Source organism: Microplitis mediator, chromosome 11 (assembly GCF_029852145.1).
Source record: "Microplitis mediator isolate UGA2020A chromosome 11, iyMicMedi2.1, whole genome shotgun sequence".
Taxonomy (NCBI): domain Eukaryota; kingdom Metazoa; phylum Arthropoda; class Insecta; order Hymenoptera; family Braconidae; genus Microplitis; species Microplitis mediator.
The window spans coordinates 4,355,424-4,381,187 of record NC_079979.1 but is presented as its reverse complement, the minus strand read 5'-3'; the positions used below and the strand labels follow the sequence as shown (position 1 = coordinate 4,381,187).

Genomic DNA, 25,764 nt, shown 5'->3' with positions numbered 1-25,764 from the left:
ATAATTAGTACACTTTTATAAATTATCAAAGCACATATTCCTTATGGAGAAGCGAAAAAAAAATATATCGTAAGGCGTTTTCATTTGTTTCTCTATTCGCACTTAAGTGGGTGATCGGTACTATCTTTGTTGCACTTGTACAGTGAATGGGAACTTTGTCCAAGTTTTTTTCACGAAGAATGGAAGTTGTAAAAAAATTGAAATGCACTTCGCTAGCCCGCATGGAAAAGCTACGATTGTTAAAAATATATAAAAATATATATAGTGAATATGTGATAAATATATGGCGGCAAAAATATATATATTTATGAATATATGTTTTTTACATATATTATATTATATATTTTAAATAATATATTTCTTTTTATATAATCTTTATATTTCTCTATATATATTATCTCATATAATGCTCAATATATTTTTGTCGTATATGTAATTTATAAAGTATAATATAATAAAATTTATATTTATTTTGACTCATATAATTAGTGATATATTGTCTGTAATATAATTGATCATACATGAAAGAACTTATATGTTTAAATCTATGGTTTGCGGTATATTGAAGTTATATTTTTCCAATATATTAAAAATTATATTTTTCTCGATATATTGAAAATTATAATCTTTATATATTTTTCGAGAAGCTGCCCGATCGCATAGAAATGAAAATTACAAACTAAAAATGCATGCTTTTTATTATGTAACATACCATAGTACGAAAAGTATGTATAGTACCATATATTTTGTAATATACTGGAAAACTTGAATAAAAAATATACATCATACTGTATATTAATAAATATACTACTTTTAATACAATCTATCAATATATAATAAAATATACCAAGATATATATGCTAAACATACATAAAAAAATTTATATTGATAAATATGTAATTAATATATTGTAGTAATATATTTCTTTTCAATATATTATCATATATTAATACGGCAAAAATATAAATATTATTTTATATATTGTGCAGTATATCACATTATAATTTTCATATATTTTTTCACATATAAAGTTTTTTCATACGGGAGTTCACAGAGTAAAGCATCGGGTCTGTGTCTTTATTTTGCGTTTAGGGCTTTTATTTTAGAGAAAATTTTGGACAAAATTATCTGATAACCGTAAAAGTTTTTCAGTTTTCTATTGCCCTCATCACAATTCATCATCGACATTAATAATAAAGTAATAAAAATTATTTATTTTTGAGAAACATAATTTTAAGCCTTTGGATATTTCCATTTTATTATTTAATTAATAAGATGGCAAAATAAACAATGACAAAAATCAATGGATAACATAACAGTCTTATAATTACCTGGTTTCATAACATAAGTTACAGCGTCAGTAGGAGGAAATGATTATGAGAAACAAAAAATCGCATTCCCATACAATCAACATACATATTTACTCCTATAAATAAGTAAAATGATAATAATAAATATTTAAAAAAAAAAATCACCAAATTTTAGTTTAATAAAATAAATTTTTCTTTCGACATTATATAATCTAATGAATTACTTGAATTAAAAAATTATTTTTACTGTAATTACGAAAATATTAGCTCAGTAGTAGTAAAATACTTGATTAAGTAATTTTATTTAGGAATATATATTTTTTTATCTCAGTGTATATTACGGGGATTTTGAGGATCAAATTAGGATAGATATTTTAATACTAGTTCTAAATTCAATTACGTAAAATCACCCGTAACTACAACATTTAGGTCTAAACTGGGATTCTTTTTGCACGCAGTTGTCAACCTTCAGGTACAAAATTGACCCACAAACTCCTCATGTAGAACTTTGAGGCCCAAAGTTGAATTAATTTTTCGACTCGCACTCTCTAAAACTAAATAAGTGAAAATTTCACTAATTGAAATAGTGATCTTAAAATTCACTACAAAATTAGTGATTTTGAATTAGATTCACTAATTCATTAGTGATTCCCCGGATTCTACAATGATTACTAGTGGCGCCTCGCTTAAGGACTTTTTATTCTATCATTGAATTATCAAATTCAGGGCAAAATTAATTACGATAATTTTTAAATACAACTGAACAGTACTAATTCAAGTAAGTTAATTAAATAAAACCTAATTTAGTTGCTAAATAATACATCTTGTTATTTTTTAATAGCTTTATATTTTTACTCCAATTTTTTTTACCGAACCTGAATCAAAACCATCATTGACAATAGATTCAGGTTATGAGTTATAATTATGATATAAATATTTACCGTATGAAAGTAATTTTAATTGTTAATTTAGTCGATCAAGTTGCTAAAAAAATTTTATAATCAATTACAAATAATAATCATAATAATAATAATATTTTGATACAATATTATTAGCAACGATACAATATTTTTCCAAATAAATCCTCGTCAACAAGTGAATTAGTACATTTTTGACTAATTCAATCAGTGAAATTTTCACTAATTCTATATGTTGATTTTTTTACTAATTCAAAAAGTGAATAGTCACTAATTCATAGTCGTATACTTTGGACAATTTAGATTAGTGAATATTCACAAGTAATTAGTGGTTTTTCACTAATTTAGTTTTAGAGAGTGCACAGACTACTTGATAATAACATATAATCCTAGTATGCATTATTTTTATTTGTCAAGAAACAGTAAATACCTCTTCATATTAATTAACAATTATAGAGAAACAGTTCTTAAATTTTTATTATTTGGACCAACAATATCATATAAGATAATAAATTATTTGTTCATCTGAATATGTGGCAAGATAGAGCTATTCTTAACGAAATTTTAAGAACTAAAAATTCAAATAATTGAAAAATTGGGATCCCTTATTTTTCTCTGAAAATTCGTACATTAAATATTGCATCTGAATATTTACGTTCTTTAAACTATAGACATTACAATCGTATTAAACTTTTATTTGTTAAATTTTTAAATATGTTTTGCGAAAAAACTATTGTAATTAAAAATCAAACGCAAGTATTTGTTAACTTGATATTTTTTGGATCCTATGTATACTAAATCACATACTGCTACGAAAATATACATCTTTCTCGAATCTACTCTTGTTTCTCTATCTACTGTACTTTGACTACTGGTTCCGATGTTGTACAGTATGTCCAATAAGCCTGTATATAGTCCAAGAACCAAGAGTAGAGTGCCTTGACCTGGCCTGACCTGCGCAACTTCACACCCTTCCAGTACCTGTTTATCCCAGTACCAGTTACCCCATCGGTTGTCCCCAGCTCTGTTACTGTCTCAGACGTGATGTTTCCGACTATACAGTGAAACCTCTTTATAATCATCATCACTGGGGTCGAAATTCTTTGAATTGATCGTGAAGAAGTAGTCTCTACAATATGTTATTTAGTGTAGACAGTGGTATGAGTAGGAATACTCCCACCGTAGTTTTCGTTAAATTTTGGTCGGAAGTTGATAATAAGAAGGAGGTTAATAAAGAGGATTCTCGATAATTGAATTCATATCTCACATTGTGACAAGTCTTTTCAATCTTCTGATCATTCAATCATTTATATAACTTCATGTATAATAGTGACTAATGATTAGTTTTGAAAAAAAAAATGGGATGGCGTGAGAAGAGCTAAAAAGAAAAAAGTAACTAAATCCTGAGATATATCGTTCGTATATCAGATCTACTTACAAAATTTGATGTTAGGTAAAAAAAAATATGGAACGTGCGGGCACCATCATCTATCCTTTTAATCAATAATTTTATTTTTTTTTATCAGAATTGTTTTTCTTCCGCGTTTCTTTACTGTTTAAAAGTCATTTATAAATATACATTTCACACGTATGGAACTTTATCTAGTTAACAAAATATCACTATAAAAGTAGAAGAAAAGTATAGAGATAAGCGAAATGGGTCCCCTAAAAAAAAATGTCGATTGTGTTAGTTTTTTTTACTACACTGAGAGAAAAAAATCATTTTTCGAACTATAAAAAACATAGTTGAATGAGACCTCCACTATTAACTGCTGTTTCGTTAATTGATATGATATGATACCAGTTACAGAAAAGTATAGTTACCCTTAGAGGAGACGGTGATTGGTCCAAGCTTGGTAAACGACTGGCGCAACTCTACATAACTTTGGGACAAGAGTTAAATTGAAGCTTGGCCCAAGCCAGTCTAAGTCTCGAAATGATAACCTCCTCCCAAGCTTGGCTGCCAGACTTGTGCCACGACTGTTGCTAAATAAGCACCTATGCTTATTAAAAATAAATTGAAAAAAAAAAAAAAAAAAATATTAGTAGACATGTGCGGGATGGTAACATATGGAAATAAATTTGTACACAGAGAAATCAGGTGGATCGATGAAACTAATTTTTTTTTTGCATTTGCTGGGTCTCGAACCTGGTCCTTCATGACTGCTAGGCAAGCGTCTTATCCACTAGGCTGTTACGCTGTTCACAGAAGCCAGGAGTTTTTAGGTACCATTTGTTATTTAGACTGGTAAACTAAGGCTTGTCACTTGTATGATGGCTGAACCTTGTCCCAAGACTGGCAAGCCAAGGCTTGTCACTTGAGCATTGGCTGAACCTTGTCCCAAGACTGGCAAACCAAGGCTTGTCACTTGAGTATTGGCTGAACATTGGCCCAAGACTAGCAAACCAAGGCTTGTCACTTGAGCATTGGCTAAACCTTGTCCCAAGACTGGCAAACCAAGGCTTGTCACTTGAGTATTGGCTGAACATTGGCCCAAGACTAGCAAACCAAGGCTTGTCACTTGAGCATTGGCTGAACCTTGTCCCAAGACGGGCAAACCAAGGCTTGTCACTTGAGTATTGGCTGAATCTTGGCCCAAGACTGGCAAACCAAGACTCGTCACTTGAACGTTGGTCGGATCTCGGACCAACCTTGGGAGGCCGAGCCTCGGTAGCCCAGTATTGTGCCAAGACTGGCCCCGTTGTCAATATTTTTTTTCCTACAAGGGTAAGGTGACTGGAATTGGATTTTCACCACTAACCTACGGAGGATTCGAACCTAACACCTAACACACTAAACGCGCGAAAAACCAACGATAATACCGCTACGCTACGGAACCAGTTGAAAAATTACAGTTCGACTGTGCCTCTAATGCTTTATTCCCATATTGAATTTTCATATTCTATTAGTTTTCAAATATTTTACGAATATTTCCGAACGGGAATATTTTTAAAGAATGTCAAAAATCCTGAAAAAAAACTTTTTAAAATATTTCAAAAAAAAATCGGTCTATCGGTTGACCCTGCGGACCAGCTCTAAAACTTCCCGCTATATTCGAGATCCTTGAGCTTGAAAACATTGTTGTGAATACGTTTTCGAGCTCAAAGAAACTTTAGGATTCCGTTGTTTTAAAAAAGAAACGTTTTTTACCATTTTTTCTCCAACGATATTTCTCAAACGAATAAGATGGTTGACGTGGCAATTGACGCGTTTTATCAAGTTCTAAGGTTGATCAAATTTTGAAATTGAGTTATCGAGTCGTTTTTGAGAAATTTCAAAAAAACTAAAAAAATATTTTTTTTAATTCTTTCGTTAACGGTTTCTCTTGAACGAATGAACCGATTTTGATAATTGAGGTAGCATTCGACGCGGTCTATAAAGTTTTAAATCCATCGAGCAAATTAAAAGTTATCCAGAAAAAACATTTTTGAAAAAATTTTATTTTTGAAATATCTCCGAACGCACCTTACCAATTAAGCTCAATTTCCTACGGCTTCAAGATATTGACAATCCGCGTCGAATAACACCTTAAAGTTCAAAATCGGTTCATCCGTTCAAAAGATACAGGTATTTACATACATACGTACGTACGTACATACATACATACATACATACACTCGGACATCATCTTGAAATTAGTCAGAATAGCTTTCTAGAGCCTCAAAACGTCAGTCAAGATTTGATAGAAATTCGATTTTCGAAAATCGGACTGAAACCAATAACTTCCCCAGTTTTTGAAAATTTACAATTTTCTCAGTGGGAAGTTAAAAAGATTCAAAATAATTATAAGAAAAATTTTTAGAATGTTTGTAATATATTTTTTGTTTTTTAATTATTTTAATTTTATTTTTTAGCAATACATTCAAGGAAATATTTGTAAATCCTTTTTGCCACATTTTTGACATTGCCATATTACATAATTATTTAAAAAATATTGACAACATATTTTGAAAATATTTTTAAAATAGTTTGGTGTTGATAAAATATACAATTTTTTTTTTTCAAGCTCCTTGAGCTCAAAAACAGCGGCAAGTTTGAGGGCTTGCCCGCAGGGTCAACCGATAGACAGATTTCTTTTACTATAACTAGTCCACTATTTTTGTTAAACGAATTTCAAAAAGCTAATCAGCTGTAGAACTCGATAAGACGCGCCGATCGCCAACTCGAACATCAAAATCGGTTTATTCGTTTGCGAGATATCTTCGAAGAAAGAAATGATAAAAATCAGTTTTTCATGAATATCTTTGAAACGACTAAATCAAACGTTTTCAAAATTCAATCAGCTCTAGAATTCGATAAATCGCGCAGATTGCCACCTCGGACATCAAAATCAGTTCATTATTTCAAAAGATATCGGCGTCGAAAAGTTTAAAAAATAACATTTTACGTAATTTTTCCCAATTAAATCATAATGTAATGTACTAAAATTTATTCAAAATCATACCAACTCTTCGTCTTTATGGTCTCTTTTGATCACTACGTAATCTAATGTAACTCATTCTTCAGTTTAAATTCAGATTCAGATAAATTCAGATAAAATAATATTATCAACAAAAAAATTGAAAAAACACCGTTTCCAATATTTTTCTTGGATGTTTCATGAATTAACGCTTTGATATGAGTCAGAACTCATTTAAATCCTTACTTCGATCACTTACATTGATTTCAGCTTGAATGTACTTTTTTATCTTTATTGAACATAATCGTAGATAAATATTTTAAAAATGTTTATTTATTAATTATTTTCGATTCTAAAATTACAAATTTTAACATAAAACGTGACTCTTTTGTGCATGAAAAGCTCATTAAAAACAGGGGAACAAGGGTATTTTCGAGCTCGAAAATGTATTTATACTAGTGTTTTGAGCTCAAGGAGCTCGAAAATGTCTTTATTAGGGTGTTTCATATTTAGGCGATATTTTTTTTTTCTGTCCTACCCGAAAAACTAACAATTTATAGAACAAACAAATATTCCTGCTTGAAAAAAAATTCTAAGTCAATTAGGGGCTTAGCGCATCGAAAAATTCGATTTCCCATTTAAATAACATGGGAAAAAAAATTTTTTTTAGTTTAGAATTTTTTACCTCGGCAATGGCTTAATGTACGAATAAGCCCAGTATACATTTTTGTAGGGAATTGAACGCTCTACAAAAAAAGTCTCTTATCATTTTTTGATAAATCCATCTGTTCAAAAATTATTGGACCTCGAAGTCAAGTTAGAGTAAATTTCGAGATCTTTTTACTTTTCCAGCGAAACTATCATACCTATCATAAAATTTCAAAGGATCTTTTTTGTAGACAATTTTATTTCCTATAAATTATCTCTGATGATTTTTTTTCAATTCTGCATTGTTTTCTAGTTATTTCCATTTTAATGCCAAGCTTTTAAAATCGATCAAAACACTATTTTCTTAGGAAGGCTCCTTGAGCTCGAAAACAGCGGGAAATTTTGGGGCTGGCCCGCGGCGCCAACCGGTGTCCAGATTTTTAAATATTATTTCAAGACAACACCATATAATTATTATCATATTGTAATTTTTTTTTCATTCAAAAATTACGTGCTATAAAGTTTTCGAAGAGTTATTAATATGGCAAATATTCTCGATTGGCTGATCTCAAGTTTTTTTATGTGTAAACTAATACTTGATGAAATATCGTTAAAATTTTTCCGATTTACTGGTCTAAAATTTTTTTATGTCTATTCATATTCGAAAAAATTATCGTTAAGATTTTAGTGACCATGGAATTTCTTTCTCTAGTTGGTAGCTACTATCATTTCCCTTCAACATCGTTAAGATAGAGGTTTCTTTTTAATTTATTATTATTACTTTTACTATTACTATTTATTATCATCACGATAAAAATATGACTATGAAATTTACTAAAATCTAATACTATTAAAATAAAAAATACTTGTAAATAAAAAAGTACTCTTAAAATTTCAATTCAAAATATACATCCCGGGAAAAAATGTTTTTATAAAATTTTGTACAATTTTATAAAATTTTACAAAATTTTAGTACTAACATTTTATAAAATTTTATAAAATTTTATACTGAAAATGGCCTGGTAAAATTTTATCAAATTTTATAAAGTTTTATAAAATTTTATGAAGTCTTATAAAAATTTATAAAATTTTGTAAAACTTTATAAAATTTCATAAAATTTTACCAGGCCATTTTCAGTATAAAGTTTTATAAAATTTTGTAAAATTTTATAAAATTTTATAAAGTTTTATAAAATAATTTTTTTTTTTCCGGGACGGGTCACCCATCCAATTAATGGCCAACCTCGATGCTGCTTAACTTTTGTTATTGAAGAATCGTAGTCTGCTCCGCTCGTCTATTGGTCACTTGTAGCTTAGAAACATTCGTGGCTGTATTTATGATTACTCATGAATTCTTATCAGCCATATTTCATAGTATTAATTTATAATTATATATAAAAAAAAGATTTGAATAATTTAACTATCGACTGTTTAATGGACATAAAATTTTAAAATTAATTAAATTTATTGATTTTTCATAATTTTTATTTGTGAATTAATGACGAAACCTTTGAACTTTTTCTTGAGTAACGACGATTTAATTTGAATTGCTAGTTGACAAAATAAAAGTTTAAAAACATTAAATTCAAAATTATCACATTATGTAACATATATATAAATATGTAAGAGAAAGGGGTGGCGGGGGTAGGCAAAACGAGGTACTTCTAAAATATTATAAAAAAAATTTTTTTTTTTAAATCTATTATAACCATCCCAAAATTACTTTTGTAAATATAATTGAGCATTATTTTGAATTTTTTTCGTTAAACTTTTTCAAGAATCGAGTGCCGGTCGAAAAATGTTAAAGATTTTTGTATTATGATAAAAACTATTAAAAACTTTTTTATCTTCCTTTGCATCCAATAATTGTGTGAAATATAATTTTTCTTAATGGAAATAACTTACAAAAAATTTTAATAAAATCAAACTTATTCAATATTCGGAATTTTTTTTTTTCTACATTTTTCTGGGGGTACCCTGCATATATTTAGGTAGTCAATTATATTTTTTATAATATAATTTTCATATTTGTTTATCACCATATTTTGCCCACAAAAATGAAATTTTTTTTTATGGCCATTGAAAATTTTATCTATTTACGTCGAATTTCTAACAATTTTTATAATAATTTGTAATAAACTTTATAAAATTGTGTGAAATTTTATCAAATTTTACAAAATGCTACCCTACACTAGATGCAATAGTGGCATCAAGTTCTCTAAAGTTTTATGAAATATTATAAAATTTTATAAAATTTCATACAATTATATAAAATTTTATCTAATTATTACTCCCCTTTTGAGATCTTACTTTATAAAATTGTATAAATTTGTATAAGATTTTATAAGATCGCATATAATTTTATGAAATCGTATACAACTTTATAAAATTTTATAAAATTTCATCTACATATTACTTCTCTTCTAAGGACTTACTTCATAAAATTATATAAAATTGTATAAAATTTTATATAATTTTATGAAATCGGATAAAACTTTATAAAATTTCATACAATTATATCAAATTTCATTTAATTATTACTTCCCTCACTAAGATCTCACTTTATAAAATTTTATAAGATTGTATAAAAATTTATATAATTTTATGAAATTGTATAAAAGTTTATACAATTTCATAAAATCTTATAAAATTTCGTACAATTTTATAAAATTTTATCTAATTATGACTTCCCTTTTAAGATCTTACCATATAAAATTTTATAAAATTTTATAAAATTCTATGAAATTTGATAAAATTATATAAAATTATATGAAATTCTATGAAATTTCGCTGTACAGTCTTATAAAATTGTATAAAATTTTATATAATTTTATACAATTGTGTAAAACTTTATAAAATTTTGTTATATTTTATACAATTTTATAAAATGTCATACAATTTTATAAAATTACATTTATTTATTACGTTCCTTACTTAGATCTTACTTGATAAAATTTTAGAAGATTTTATAAAATTTTATACGATTTTATAAAATTGTATAAAATATTATAAAATTTTATAAAATTGTATGAATTTTTATAAAATTTTGCTGTAAAATCTTATAAAATCTTACAAAATTTTATAAAATTGTGTAAAATTTTATATCATTTTATAAAATTTTATAAAAACATTTTTTCCCGGGATTAATTACAAGATTAATAATTTTCATGCTCTTTTCAATTTTTTTATTGTCTCGTTAGAAATTTTCAATCATTATATTATTAATAAAAAGTGAATCCAAAATCAAGTCTTAATATTAATATTTAAAGGTCGCTCAGGAACATGAAAAGTGTTGAACTTGAAAATTTTCGAAATTCTTGAACGACCCTTAAAAATTTATATTTTGAGTTGAAATTTTGAGGCACTTGATAATTTTTGGTGTATAAATATCTGCCGCAACGAGAAAATAAATTTAAAAAAAAAAATAAATCGAATTTTCGTGTACCTGAAGATCGGAACGTTTTTCGCGTAACGAAAATTAAAAAAATTTATGTAATTTGTCTGTTTAAAGGTGACTTAAGGGGTAATTTGGGGTGGCTGCAATTTTCGGCTGACATTCTAGCACCCATGCGAAACATTTCGGAAATCCAGATCCAGTAGATTTTTTATTTTTCATTTCGTTTTTTTATTTTCGTTTCGCAAAAAACGTTCGGATCTTCAGGTACACGAATTTTCATTATTTTTGGAATTTTTGAAATTCGTGAGCGACCTCTAAAAAATTTTCAATCGTGCTGATTTTTGGAGAGGATTCTTAAATCAATGAAAACTTACAACTTTTTATTCGAGATTGAAAAAAAAAAAATTAGTCGGTTTTTTTGCGCTACCCTAATACAGATAGATTCCAACAATATATGTATATGTGTATATATATATTAGACTGATTCAAAAAAATCGAATAATTTTTTTTTTCTTCATTATGTCGAAAATATTGTTGGAAATGACGAAAAAAAAAATACTGTGAAAGTTTGAGCTCTTAATATTAATATTAACAGCTGCCGCATCGCAATTTTCTATTTCCCGTTTAAATAACATGGGAAAATTTATTTTTCAAGCTTTGGAATTTTGTAGCTCACGGTGGGATCAATACTTTTGAATGTTCAAGACATATTCTTATGGGAAATTTGACGCTCTACAAAAAAGGTCTCTTATAATTTTTCGATATTTTTATTTCTTCAAAAGTTATTCGAAGTTAAAGTTAGATTGACGATAAATTTTTACATTTTTTGAATTTTTTTAAGCAACCATCAACTTTATCCGAAAATTTTAGAGGACATTTTTTATAGAGCATTTTATTTCCTACAACTTATCTCAGAGAAAATTTTCGATATTTCACTTAGGTCGTATGTTATTTGCAATTAACTGAAAATTTCCTTAAATAATCTAAATTTTGTTGCTTAAAAATAATTATATTAAATTTTCAGTTAATTGCGAATAACTTACGACTTATGAGAAATATCGAAAATTTTCTCTGAGATAAGTTGTAGGAAATAAAATGCTCTACAAAAAATGTTCTATAAAATTTTCGATAAAGTTGATGGTTGCGTCAAAAAATTCCAAAAATGTAAAAATTTATCGTCAATCTAATTTTAACTTCGAATAACTTTTGAAGAAATAAAAATATCGAAAAATTATAAGAGACCTTTTTTGTAGAGCGTCAAATTTCCCATAAGAATATGTCTTGAACATTCAAAAGTATTGATCCCACCGTGAGCTACAAAATTCCAAAACTTAAAAAATAAATTTTCCCATGTTATTTGAACGGGAAATAGAAAATCGCGATGCGGCAGTTGTTAATATTAATATTAAGAGCTCAAACTTTCACAGTATTTTTTTTTCGTCATTTCCGACAATATTTTCGATATAATGAAGAAAAAAAAAATTAGTCGATTTTTTTGAATCAGTCTAATGTATATATTAGGGTGCTTCAAAAAAAAACTTTAATTTTTTTTTTTTTCGCTCTTACCCCATAAAACGTTGGTGGTTGCCGAGAAAAAAATCCTCCCAAAAAATGGGCTCTCTAGCTCTAAGAGGTCGCTTTTTTAATTTTAATTTCCCATCTGATTAACATGTAAAAATTTATTTTTTCATTTAAAGTGTAATTACTCGTACGCTGATCAATTTTTTGCAAACTTATACATAGACCTTTAAAGCTGAGTCCTCAAGCTTTCCAAAACCCTATGACAAGTCATAATTGCCATTATTCAAATGTCAATTAAAGCTATCTGAAAAGTATCGATTTTGTATTTCAAAATGAAATTGTTAATTTTCGATTTTTTTTTTTGCTAGCTTCAATTGGGGATAATTATGACTTGTCATAGGGTTTTGGAAAGCTTGAGAAATCAACTTTGAAGATCTATACATAAATTTGAAAAATATTGAGCAGCTTACGAGTAATTACACTTTGAATAAAAAAATTAATTTTTACATGTTAATCAGATGGGAAATTAAAATTAAAATAGCGACCTCTTAGAGTTGAGCTAGAGAGCCCATCTTTTGGGAAGATTTTTTTCTCGGCAACCACTATCGTTTTATGGGGTAAGAGCGAAAAAAAATCAAAGTTTTATTTTGAAGTACCCTAATATATATATGTTGGAAAAAAAAATGTATTATCACACACAAGAAGACAATTTTCACAATCTAGATTAGTAAACATTCAATAGCAGTGTCAGTGAAAGTTTTATTCTGAAATAGATTTTTTTCTCCGTGCATGAATATCGTATTGAATTAACTTGAAATACCGTCAAATTTATTGATCAAAATGTCCCGTACATAATAGTATGTTTGTTATTTACCATTTTAAGGTCGATAGTAAACTATAGGTACGATTTAATGAGAGTATATCAGTGATAATGTTTTTAATGAGAGCAGATCACAGTCAATGCTTCTCGCTCAAGGTATGTAATACGGAAGAAGAGTGAAAATGAGAGAAAGCGAAAGGTAGCTCGATTTATGATGGGAGTGTGTACAGTAGGAAAAGAGAGCAGGTAGGGTGGTATGAGTTACGCATGTCAACTAGAGGGCATTCACTTATCGATCATAGTCTCGCTCAGTTTGCACCTCCTACCTAGTTTTTGTTCTTTATCCTCAGCATTTTACCTCACTTACTTTTTTTTTTCGTTTTAGGATTTGAATTCGTTCTTAATTATATTCATACATTAAATTTTTCTACGGCTCAAGTTTGAATAGATTTTTAATTTTTAAAAAGAAAAAAATAATAATAATCATTGTGAAAAAAAGCTAGTGACTTGAAGAAATAACGTTATCCATGCAGTTTGATTTACTTTAATTTATATTTCGTAGATTCTTATAATGTTAAATAAATATGGACCCTATATGGCCATATATTCTCAGATATACGTTTTGAGCGATTCCATATATGACGATGATATATGACTAAATGTGGGTATATATATAGTAGGGCGTTTAAAAAAAAACAAGAATTTTTTTTTTTTCTCTGAACCAGGCTCAAAAGTTTCGTTTAGATGCCAAAATAGGCCTCTGAAAATATGAGCCCTTAATATTAATATTAAGGTAGTCCGCATTGCACTTTTTGATTTTCCATAAGAATAACACAGGAAAAAAAAAATTTTTTTCTTCTGATTTTTGAAACTAATGAACCGTAAATTACATTGTAATGTCCATCACATATTTTTGTAGAGAATTGAACGCTCTACAAAAAAAGTCTCTTATCATTTTTTGATAAATTCGTCTGCACGAAAGTTATTGGAGCTGGAAGTCAAATCTACAGAAAATTTCGAGATCTTTTTACTTTTCCAGCAAAACTATCAGACTTATCAAAAAATGTCATAGGACTTTTTTTGTAGACAATTTTATTCCCTACAAATTATTTTTTATAAAGTTCATTCAAATTCCGCATTGTTTTTTAGTTATTTTCATTTTAACGTTAAGTTCTCAAAATCGATTAGAAAACTATTATTTTTATGAGCTTGGCATTAAAATGAAAATAACTAGAAAACAATACGGAATTTGAATGAACTTTATTGAAAATAATTTGTAGGGAATAAAGTTGTCTACAAAAAAAGTCCTATGACATTTTTTGATAAGTCTGATAGTTTTGCTGGAAAAGTAAAAAGATCTCGAAATTTTCTGTAGATTTGACTTCCAGCTCCAATAACTTTCGTGCAGACGAATTTATCAAAAAATGATAAGAGACTTTTTTTGTAGAGCGTTCAATTCTCTACAAAAATATGTGATGGACATTACAATGTAATTTACGGTTCATTAGTTTCAAAAATCAGAAGAAAAAAAATTTTTTTTTCCTGTGTTATTCTTATGGAAAATCAAAAAGTGCAATGCGGACTACCTTAATATTAATATTAAGGGCTCATATTTTCAGAGGCCTATTTTGGCATCTAAACGAAACTTTTGAGCCTGGTTCCGAGAAAAAAAAAATTCTTGTTTTTTTTTAAACACCCTAATATATAGTTATATGTTCCTATCTATATTAATATATAAAAGTGCCTGGTTTAATTTTATACATCTCAAATATTATATATGGCTCGGTCAGGGCTTACTTACTCATGTACGGACATATAAATTTTTTGAATGATTCCATATATGCTAATATATATAACTATATATGAGAATATATCTGACATACCTTCTCTAATGATTTCATATATCACTGTATATGGGCTTATGTAACCTTATATGGGTTATCTAGTACAGCTCATTTATGGCCATATATCCCTGTTTAGAAAATCTCATAGAATCCATTAGATTCTCATAAATTTCTATAGAAATTTTATAAGAATGAATGAGTTCTATGAGAAGTGCTATAGTTAAGTATAGGGCCTTATGCACACAGCTATGAGAATCTATCGGATTTTTTGAGCAGGAATGATTCATTTTTTTCGGGGCCTGTTAACTCGGATTATCACCAATTTTTTTTTTAATTAAAAGCTTTAGAAGCGAAATAAGGAACGAGGCCTGACGCGTTACTCAATAATCTATTAGCAATCGTCGTTATTATTTCAAAAAAAAAAAATTCATTTGTTTGAGTAAATACGTGGACAAAGTTTCTATTTACAGTCCAATTATAACGACAATAGTACTGTTTGTCCAGTTGAGAAAGATAACGAAAAAAGAGCAGACTCTTCTTTAATTGAATATTTATTTAAAAAAAAAACATCAGGGCCTTGAGAACTTGAGGTGGGATTGATACTCTAATATTTTTTACTGCATTGGTCTGTACACTATTTGGGCAAATGACGCTATCTATCATACAATTTCCGAGCCTTTTTTTTATTTATTGAGTGTTAATGCATACATGTATTTAACGAGTGTAGAAGAATAGAATAGTTAGAAATAGAAAAGTTATAAAAATTGAATGACGGAGTATAAAAAAAGAGGAAATGAAAGAGATACATATCATCTCACAGGTGGAAGTGAGAAACAACGAAATGAAGCAAATGCCCCATTGTGAGATAATCCAAGCTTGTAACGGTAGGATGCGCGTGCGCGATGCCTGTTTCCGGTTAGCCGAGTTTAGCTTATGGCGACGTCAACCAATGTTAATGTTATACAAAAATACAATTGTTAATATTTATTTTTAATTTACTGTTTCTGTATATAATAACATTAATTTTATTATTAATTTATTGCTGCCTGATTTTTAACGAAAGAGCTTATCGTGATTGAAAGTTGATTAAATTTTAACCTCAATCAGTCGTAAAACTTTTATACAAAGAAAAAAAAACAATCAGCACTTTCTTGATATTTTTAGTTTTCTCTTATTGATCATCCATTCAGATATTGTGCTTCCTCAATGTTGATTACTATTGGTAATTGCTAGGTATCCTTCAGACCCTTTTGTTTTGCTACAACTATAAAACTTCAATATCTTATTTTAGCTTAATACAATTTTATTATAAATATAAATAAATATTTATGTGACACATTATTGGTAAACTTGTGCACTTTCTATTTGTTTTTTTTTTTTTTTTATTTTTTTCTGAAACTCATTTTTAATTTTTGATTTTATAGCTATTCATTCAACCGATTAGAGAGGTGAAAATTTATAATATGGGTTATTTCCTGAGTTATCCGATACAATATTCTGTATCATAAGAGAACGAGTGTGAATCATCACTCGAGCAATGCAATAGTGATAGTTAACACAATTTTTTTTATAATACGTCACAATCTTAGGCGAATTCTGAAAATCAACTATACTAAATTTACTATTTCTCTAAATTGTCGGACGCTACATTTTACGCAATCTATTATTCCAACTTTAATTGCACAATTAAAAATTACGTTTATTAACTATCCATCAACTACTGGCAGCAGCACTAGCGTGGCAATAGGATTGAAAAAAAAGAGCGACATTCCTAGTAAAAATAAACGAGGGCTCCCTAGTTTTAAACTAGGCGCTAGCTAGCAAAATCGAGGCAGTTCTAGAGATTGTGCACCACCTATAATTAAGAAATTGGCATAGCATACGCCTATGTATTGTCTACGTCAATGTATGTTTATGTTTACATGAACGCTGATTAACCTCTAAGTCTTTATTAAACATTTCTAAGTAGTGTAATCAAATATAACAAGAACTACATAATTAAATTAGTTGCATATAAATTAGTTTATATATAATTAATTATTATGATAATGTCGTAGTTTAATAAATAACATAACTGCGAAAATTAATATTCGAAAATGGAGAAAAGACTTGACACTATTCTGCCCTGTTATGACAAAACGACGTATCTCGAGATACGCTGTTTTGTCGTAACAAAGCTAAAAAGGTTTATTTAGTGTCACTTAATAATAGGGTATCATCAAAATTTTACTAATTTAATTAATTATGCCAATAATATTGATCAAATGTGCATATAAAAGAAATGAAAAAAAACGTATCTTTTTTGCATTGGAAATTTAATTCTTCGAGTTACAGCGTTTTGTCATAACAATTTCATCTATTTATCAAAACAAGCATTAGTTTTTTACGATAAAAAAACGTATCTCGAGATACGTCGTTTTGTCATAACAGAAATTAATTTTTCTGTTAAATTGTACTCAAATTCTGTTAAAACTTTAAACGCTGTTTTCTCGAAACTATAATTTTTGAGATACGTCGTTTTGTCATGACAGGGCAGTATTGTAGAACTCCGGTTGTGGGCAATTAAAACAAATATTGCGGTTTGTCAGTTAACTGAGTTACTGAAGTAGTTCAGAACGTTTGTCAAAAAATATAAACTTTATGATAAAAAATAGTTGATTAAATTAAATTAAATAAAAAGTGATAATCACTAAGTGATACAAATTAATAGTAGCTATAAATAAAAAAATAAGAACGTTCATTAAAATTTTAAAATATTTGATGAATTTGAAAATATTCCAGTGCGTTTATTAAAAATTATAAATTTTATAATAAAAAATAATTCATAGAATTTTTACTTTGCAGTTTGATTTTATTAATTTATTAAATAAATTACTATTCATTTTTCTTCAAGTAATTTAGTGTTGATTGATTTAATTTATTTATATTAATTTTAAGCACTAGTAAATTCATCATTATCAAGTTATTAGTTATAATCATCATTTTGAATATTCTAACATATAACCTGAAACTTTGAAATAGTCAATGACATTTAGGGTGCCACAGCCTGTGCCTAACGGAGGTTACACGAAACGCACACTTGCATCGAAAGTAAAAGTGTGTAGTGATACGTATGAATAAACGAACGACGGATAAAAGTTACGTTTGAAGAAACGTAAAAATGAAGAACGTAATGGATGTATAACGTCCGTTCTCATGAACGTAATCTCTGAATAAAGTTCCCTTCGATAAACCGAACGTTTGATTAAAGTAAGATTTGTAGAAACGGAAGAACGGAAAATGGGACATTTGTAGAAACGGAGGAACGGAGAACGTGGTATGTGGACAGCGTGCGGGACGATTAACGTGAGGTTTGTTAACAATGACCTACGTTGAAAAAAATTATTTGACAATACTGATCGTTACATCGACTGCATTCAGTCGGTCGGTATTGTTAAATAATTTTTTTGAACATACGTCACTGTTAACTAACCTCACATTACTGTTCCACACGCTGTCCACATACCACGTTCTTCATTCCTCTGTTTCTAAAAACGTCTCGTTCGTCGTTACCCGCGTTTGTTCAAACGTCTCATTCTCCGTTTCTACTAATGTCTCGTTTTCCGTTCTTCCGTTTCAACAAATCTTTAATCGAACGTTCGACTTATCGAAGGGAACTTTATTCAGAGATTACGTTCATCAGAACGGACGTTATACATCCATTACGTTCTTCATTTTTACGTTTCTTCAAACGTAACTTTTATCTGTGGTTCGTTCATTCATACGTGTCGTTATACACTTTTACTTTTGATGCAAATGTGCATTTTGTGTAACCTCCGTTAGTCACAGGCTGTGTTACCCGACATTTAAAAAGCCGCCATTTCGGATTAAGACAAAGGTGGGGTGTAGGGCATTACGTAATGATTCAGCAGAGTGGGCATAAGTCGAGCCACAGCCGCATAATAGTTGCAAAGAAGAGAATAAGAGAGCACGCAGTTGCGCTATTAAGTTAAAAGTGTAAAAAGCCTCTATAGGGGCTGTACACTGCAACAATTAATAATAAAAAAAATAATACAAGTCTCATTAAATTTGTAAGAAGTTGGTTCAACAACTTAAAAATATCACCAGATAAGAATACGGAGGGAAAAATTAATTTTTCAATCATTTAAAAAAAATATTGCCTCCAATCACGTAGCTGGTTGTGATTGACAAAATTCTTGACTAAATTTTAATTTGTGACCAAAAATTTAAAGACAGTCACAAATCATCTAGCTAGAAGTGACTGACCGAATTCATGACCAAGCCCAAATTAGTGGCTGGAAACCACTCGGCTTCGCCTCGGACGTTATATTTACACTCGTTTTTGTAAAATAGCGCCACAAACTTCAGGCTCATATCGCAAAATCGAGATTGTCGGTTAATCACCACACTGCGGCCTTATAACATAAAATAATTTTTTTTGTTATTATTGTTCAGAAAATTCAATTTGAGACGCGCAGCCTCAAAAATTTTATATTTACTTGTAATTTATACATGCATAAGCGATTACTTAAGGGTTCATTAATTATTTTTTACTTTCTATTACTTACAGGAAAATATTTTTTAATTATATAATAAATATTTTAAATACTGTAATAAAAGACACACTAATCACCGGACTGCAACGTGTTAGTTATAAGTGAAATGGCGTCGTTATTCTAATAACATTGGGTCACCTTTGCAATAAACTGCAAGCAGAGCGACAATTAGCGTCACCACTCAATAGTAATTAAATTGAAAAACTACTCAAAATCTTCGGTCGGTAAGCTAGAATGTAATTCTTTTCTCTACAACCCCTTCCGTTTTCGTCCAGTTGTAGAGAAAAAGTACAGTCATGGGGCATTTTGCGGCTTAGGCCGCAAAATAAAGACGGTAAAGTGTATAGGGTCTTCGGAAATCGGCACCTTTACGGACGCCATCCAATGCTCGAAAATTGAACTTTCTGAGCAAGTATGACAAAAATTTCATTAATGAATTATTATTCTCAATATCATGGTTTATTAATTATTTGTTTTTTCTGCTTTATAATGATGATTAGAAATTTTTACTTTATCCATTCGTTAAAATACGAGTCTTTTATCTATGAAATTTTTGTAAGAATGACACTTGTGTGATTTCGCTTTTGAAGAATTATTAGAGGAATTCAGTGAAATTATTCATTGTGAAGATTTTTAATAAATCAATCTTTATCATTCTTTTAAATTCAAAATATAATTCTTTGAAATTATTAAAATTTCTAAAAACCTGATATTTTTTTCATCAAATATAATCAAAATATTTATTGTTACAGGATTTATCAACTGTAATGCCAATACACTTCAGTCACTCGCCCAATTACACGGTGAGTATTTGTCTGATAAATATTTGTAATGTGAATTGTGAAGAAAAAATAAGATGGAAAAAAAAGTGCTGTTCGATAGCCCGAATGGAAGTAGATTTATCTAAAATAACGTAAACTCCCACAAAACCGGTAAAAATGATCAGTAAATAAAATGTAAAAAGCAAAAGTTGAAGCTTCCCTAACGGACCCTAATTACGGTAAATTACGGTAAACCCACCGCAAATTACGGTAATCCACCGTAAAATGCCGATTTACCGTAAATTACGGTGGATTTACCGCAATTTACGGTGGTTTTACCGTAATTTACGGTGGATTTACCGTAAAATACGGAAATACGGTAATCCACCGTAAATTACGGTAATTCGGTAATCCACCCAAATTTTTTACGGTAGATTTATCGTATTCGACGGTAAATTTACGGAATACCCGCCGTAATTTACGATAAAGTACCGATTTACCGTAATTTACGGTGGTTTTATCGTAATTTATGGTGGGTTTGCCGTAATTTACGGTAAACCTACTCGAATTTCACGGTATTCTACGGTAGATTTACGGTAAAATTACCGTAAATTTACGGTAAATCAGGTCTGCTAGGGTTAGTTTATCAGCTTCAGAATAATTTTTACAAAAATAAGCTAGGTCCTTACTCAAGTTATTGAATAAAGACGACATGAAAGTCACGTTTTCCGTTAATTTAAAATCTTCAAATTGTGTTCATTTTTCAAATTCTCAATCGATTTTCCTAATTTTTTAATCATTCATGGAAAACTTTCAAAGATACAAAGAGAGATGATCGTTCATCGAATAAACGTGCCAAGTTATATTAAGATCCGTTCGAAATTGCGAACACTATCAACACGACAAGACGCGTCACATTATGTATATATATTAGGGTGATTCAAAAAGCAAACAAATTTTTTTTTTTCTTCCAAACAGGTTCAAAAGTTTCGTTTAGATAAAAAAAGACGCCTGTGAAAATTAGAGCTCTTAATATTAATATTAACATTGTCCGCATTGCACTTTTCTATTTCCCATAAGAATAACATGGGAAAAATTTTTTTTATGTCTTCTGATTTTTATAAGGAGCTAACGATGCGTCATAGGAATAATTGGCAGGCATATTTTTGTAGGGAATTGAATGCTCTACAAAAAAAAGATTCTTATCATTTTTTGCGGAATCTATTTGTTCAAAAGTTATTGGAGGTTGAAGTCGAATTCATATTAAATTTTAAGTTTTTCTTACTTTTCCGGCGAAACTATCAGACCTATTACAAAATATCGTGGGAGCTTTTTTGTAGACAATTTTATTCCCTAGAAGTTATACCGAATAAAGTTTTTTCGAATTCCGCATTGTTTTCTAGTTATTTTCATTTTAATGTCATGCTCATAAAAAAATAGTCTTCTGATCGATTTTAACCGGTTCAAAAAAATCGACTAATTTTTTTTTTTTTTCAAAACCCGCAGTGAAATATATTCCTAGTCATGAAAAAAGAAGCCTTTGAAAACGGGAGCTCTTAATATCAATTTTGAAATTATTTTTTTACATTTATTTTAAACATCATTTTTTTGTATTTAACAAACATTTTTTACTATTTAAGAAATGATTTCTTAACAGGGGTTCGTACTTCTCTCTCTATTACACTCAAATCCACGAACGGTACTATCTTTGTTGCACTTGTGCAGTAATTGGAAACTTTGGCCGTTTTTCTCTTAAACAAGCGAATATTGTCAAAAAATTTAAGCGCACTTTGCTAGATTAGACAGTATTGCATCAATGTGTGTGTGTGTATGGATGTAAACTCTTGATATCTTTTTAATGAATTCACCGAATGAGATGGTTGAGGTGGCAATCGAAAGAGTTTGTTTGCCGCTGACTTTCCTGAAAATTTCAAATCGATCAATCAAATAGACTCTAAGATATAGAAGAAATAAGGTACCCGCGGATAATAAGACCTGTCGGGTAATGAGGCCTAAGTGACAAAAATGATATTTAAAATAACCGCCTCCGCTAAAGGCTACTCTATTAGAAGGGTCTTGCATAGAGATGCTACGACAAGTTGATAGAGCCCCGATACTACGTTCCCTATCTTCTATATTTCATCATCCGTCATATGATGTCGTAGCGCAGAAGAAATCATAAAAAACTATCTAGTCTTCTGACTCTTAAAAAGGATACTGATAGTTTTAAGTGCTGTTGAGCAAATTTAAATTTAAATATAGTGGAAATCTAAACATTCAAACATGCAAATAACCTTCTCAATAAGACAATTTATAGATAAATTGAGAAAAATATAGATAGCCCGAACTGGGAATCGAACCCAGACCATATCGGTATCGCGCCGAGTGCTCTACCAGTTGAGCTATCCGGCACTATACTATATTCCGTTCAATTTGATCTATACTTTATTGAGCCACACCGTCCATCGTACGGTAATACACTTCTGCAAAAGTTTGATTTTTTGTTCGTTTGTGTTATAAATTACCATTACTCCCTTATATTTTATGGCTAATGTATTGAAATAAAGATTAATGATACATTTCGATAATTAAATGCAATATTTTCGATTCTATTCAAAATCTCCCTTAGCTAGGCCTTATAACCCGCCGGTACCTTACAAAAAAAAAAAAAATTTTTTTCAGTTCTTTTCAAGTTTTTCAGAAATGGCTCAATCGATCAATTCCAAAATCTAATTAGCACTCGAATTCAATAAAACGCGTCAGTTGCCGCCTCAACCATCTCAATCGGTTTATTCGTTCGAGAGAAATCGATCGAGAAATAAATGGTGAAAAACAGTTATCTTCGAAGGGACTCATCCGATCTATTCAAAAATTTAATCAGCTCTAGAACTCGTCGAGAATAAAACGCGTCGATTCCCGCCTCAACCATCGAAATCGGTCAATTCGTCCACGAGATATCGTGGGAGAAAGAAATGCTAAAAAACGTTTTTTTTTAGAACAATGGCATACAAACGTATGTTCGAGCTCGAAGAGCTCAAAAATGTATTCACGACGAAGTTTTCGAGCTTAAGAAGCTCGAAAACGGCGGAAAGTTTAGGGCTGGCTCGCTGGGTCAACCGATAGACAGATTTTTTTTTTATCGATTGAAAAAAAAAATTTTTCATGATACCAGCATCGGAACTTGAAGTTTCAGTGTCTCTACAAACCGTCGAAACCAGCTAATTTCAAGCCGATGCTGCAAACAACTGCTAGAAAATTCGTAATTCACAAATCCCTTCACAGCGGGCAGAAACAATTGTTCCCAAGGGAAGAAACACAATTGTTTCTGCCCTATGCTAGTTATATTTAATCAAATTTTTGCAGCCTTATTACTCTCATTTGTTTACTTGTCACTTCAGTTTACTCATTTCATTTTTTAAGTGACAGTTTTAATTAACCAAATAAAATTACTAAGAAATGAGTGAAAATGATATTCTTGCCTTATTGGTTATTCAATAAGATGACTGTAAATCACATATTTCTCATTCTCTAACAGTTCTTCGCATCATCGGCTTGAAATTAACTTGTTTCTTACTGGCTGCTGACTAAATCTTGAAGTTCCGATGCAGTTAATCATGAAAAATCTAGTGTGTGACTCAGGATAAAACACGATTTCAGTCTGCGGGTGATGTCAGCCAACCTCACCCTAGTCTGAAATTGTCTTGTTTCATCCCTTGTCACACAATATACTATTTCCAGCTGGGCTTATTTCACAAAACATCACACTAGAAAGTTTTGAGGATTTATAAAGGGCTTCAGAGTTTGACCAATTGAGAAGAAAAAAAAAACAAAAGTGGATAACCTCGAAAAAAATGGACTTTTTTCAAAAAAGTGAAAAAAAAGTCGAAGCCCCCTATAAATAATTTTTTTGTATTTTTTAACTTCCCGCTAAGAAAATTGAAAATTAAAAAAAAAATCTGTATATCGATTGACCATGCGGGCCAACCCCAAAACTTCCCGCTGTTTTCGAGCTCCTCCGACTACACTGTAAAAAATCGGGAGTGAATCCGGATTTAATTTCAATCCGAATTCACTCCGCTACTCGGAGTTCCGGAGTTTTAAAAATAAACCCTCCACATGCGGAGTGAATTAGGAATTTTTTTTAGCGGAGTGATTTCGGAGTGACGCGGATTTTATTTCACTCCCAATTCACTCCAATCCGGAGTTTTAACATTTAAATGAATTTATATTAAATTACTAAGCATTGTGTGAGTGTGAGAGTGGGTGTGTGCGAGTGCGTGTGTGTGTGTGAGTGTGCGTGTTTGTGTCCGAATATGTGTGTGCGTATCAGCTGATCAGTAATGTAATACGCGAGTTTTTACTTCGTTTTTATTTAGTGGAGTTATTTTTTATTAATAATTTCAAAACTCCTTTCCGGAGTGAATTTTACTCCTAAGGGCGTGAATAATTAAAAATTCATTCACTCCGCGTTCACTCCACGAATTTTTTACAATGTAGAACGTAAGCTAATATTTACATTAAAATAGATATTTTTTTAATAGTCCTCACGTCGTTACTTGCAGTTGAAAACAAAATAATTACATAATCAGATCCATTGTAATACAATTCATAAACTGAAATCATAGTTTGTTAGATTTAATTTAATTGCGAGCGTTCAAGACCTGATAACTTTTTATCTGTGAAAATTACGATAATTTTATATCTGAGTTCTTTTGTAAAGAATTGTGTTCCTTACCAAAATATGTGCATCAAAATTAGAATACAAATTTTTTTCAGAGTTTTATGTAGAAAAAACAAAAAAAATCTGGGCAACGGGTGACCCTATGGGCCAGCTCCAAAACTTCCCGCTGTTTTCGAGCTCCTTGAGCTCGAAAACATAATCGTGAAAAAATTTTCGAGCTCTCCGAGCTCGAAAATACTCTTGACAGCTAATTGTTTTTTATGAACTTTTTAAGCTCAAACAAGTCACGTTTTATGTTGAAGTTTGAAAATTTAAGAATCGAAAATAACTAATGAACAAGCGTTTTTTATGTTTACTTCCGATTATGTTCAATAAAATAAATTTATTCAAGCAGAAATCAATGTAAGTGATCAAAATAAGGATCTAAACGACTTTCGACGCGGATCAAAGCTCTGATATATCAAATATCCGAGAAAAATGTTAAAAACGCTGTTTTTTCTCTTTTTTTGTTGATAATCTTATTCAAAATGAAGAATGAGTTAATTTTCATTATGTGGTGATCGAGAGATCACGAAGACAAAGAGTTGGTATAATTTTGAACACACCTTAGTACATTATATGATTATTTATCTGGGAAAAAATGATATAAAATCTTACTTTCTAAACTTTTCATCGTCGATATTTTTTTAACTAATTCACTGATTTTGATGTTCACCGTGGCAATCGGCGCGTTTTATTGATTTCTAGAGCTAATAAAATTTTGTGAATGATTGTTTTAGTCGTTTCGAAGATATTTGCGAAAAACCGTTTTTCACTATTTCTTTCGTCGACGACACCCCTCGAAAGGAGTTCCCGACTGAGACATTTTTGGCAGCAATCGAAAGCTTTTATTGAATTCTAGGGCTGATT

At 29.7% G+C, this 25,764-nt stretch overlaps 1 protein-coding gene across 1 annotated transcript in view; it reads left to right on the top strand.

The window, feature by feature from the left end:
• LOC130677087 (cytoplasmic polyadenylation element-binding protein 2) overlaps nucleotides 1–25,764 on the top strand; it is a 164,613-nt gene that overhangs the window by 122,371 nt on the left and 16,478 nt on the right. Inside the window, exon 3 of the mRNA XM_057483676.1 lies at nucleotides 20,166–20,216. Coding sequence (XP_057339659.1) covers nucleotides 20,166–20,216 — 51 coding nt within the window. The remainder of the gene's footprint in view (nucleotides 1–20,165; nucleotides 20,217–25,764) is intronic.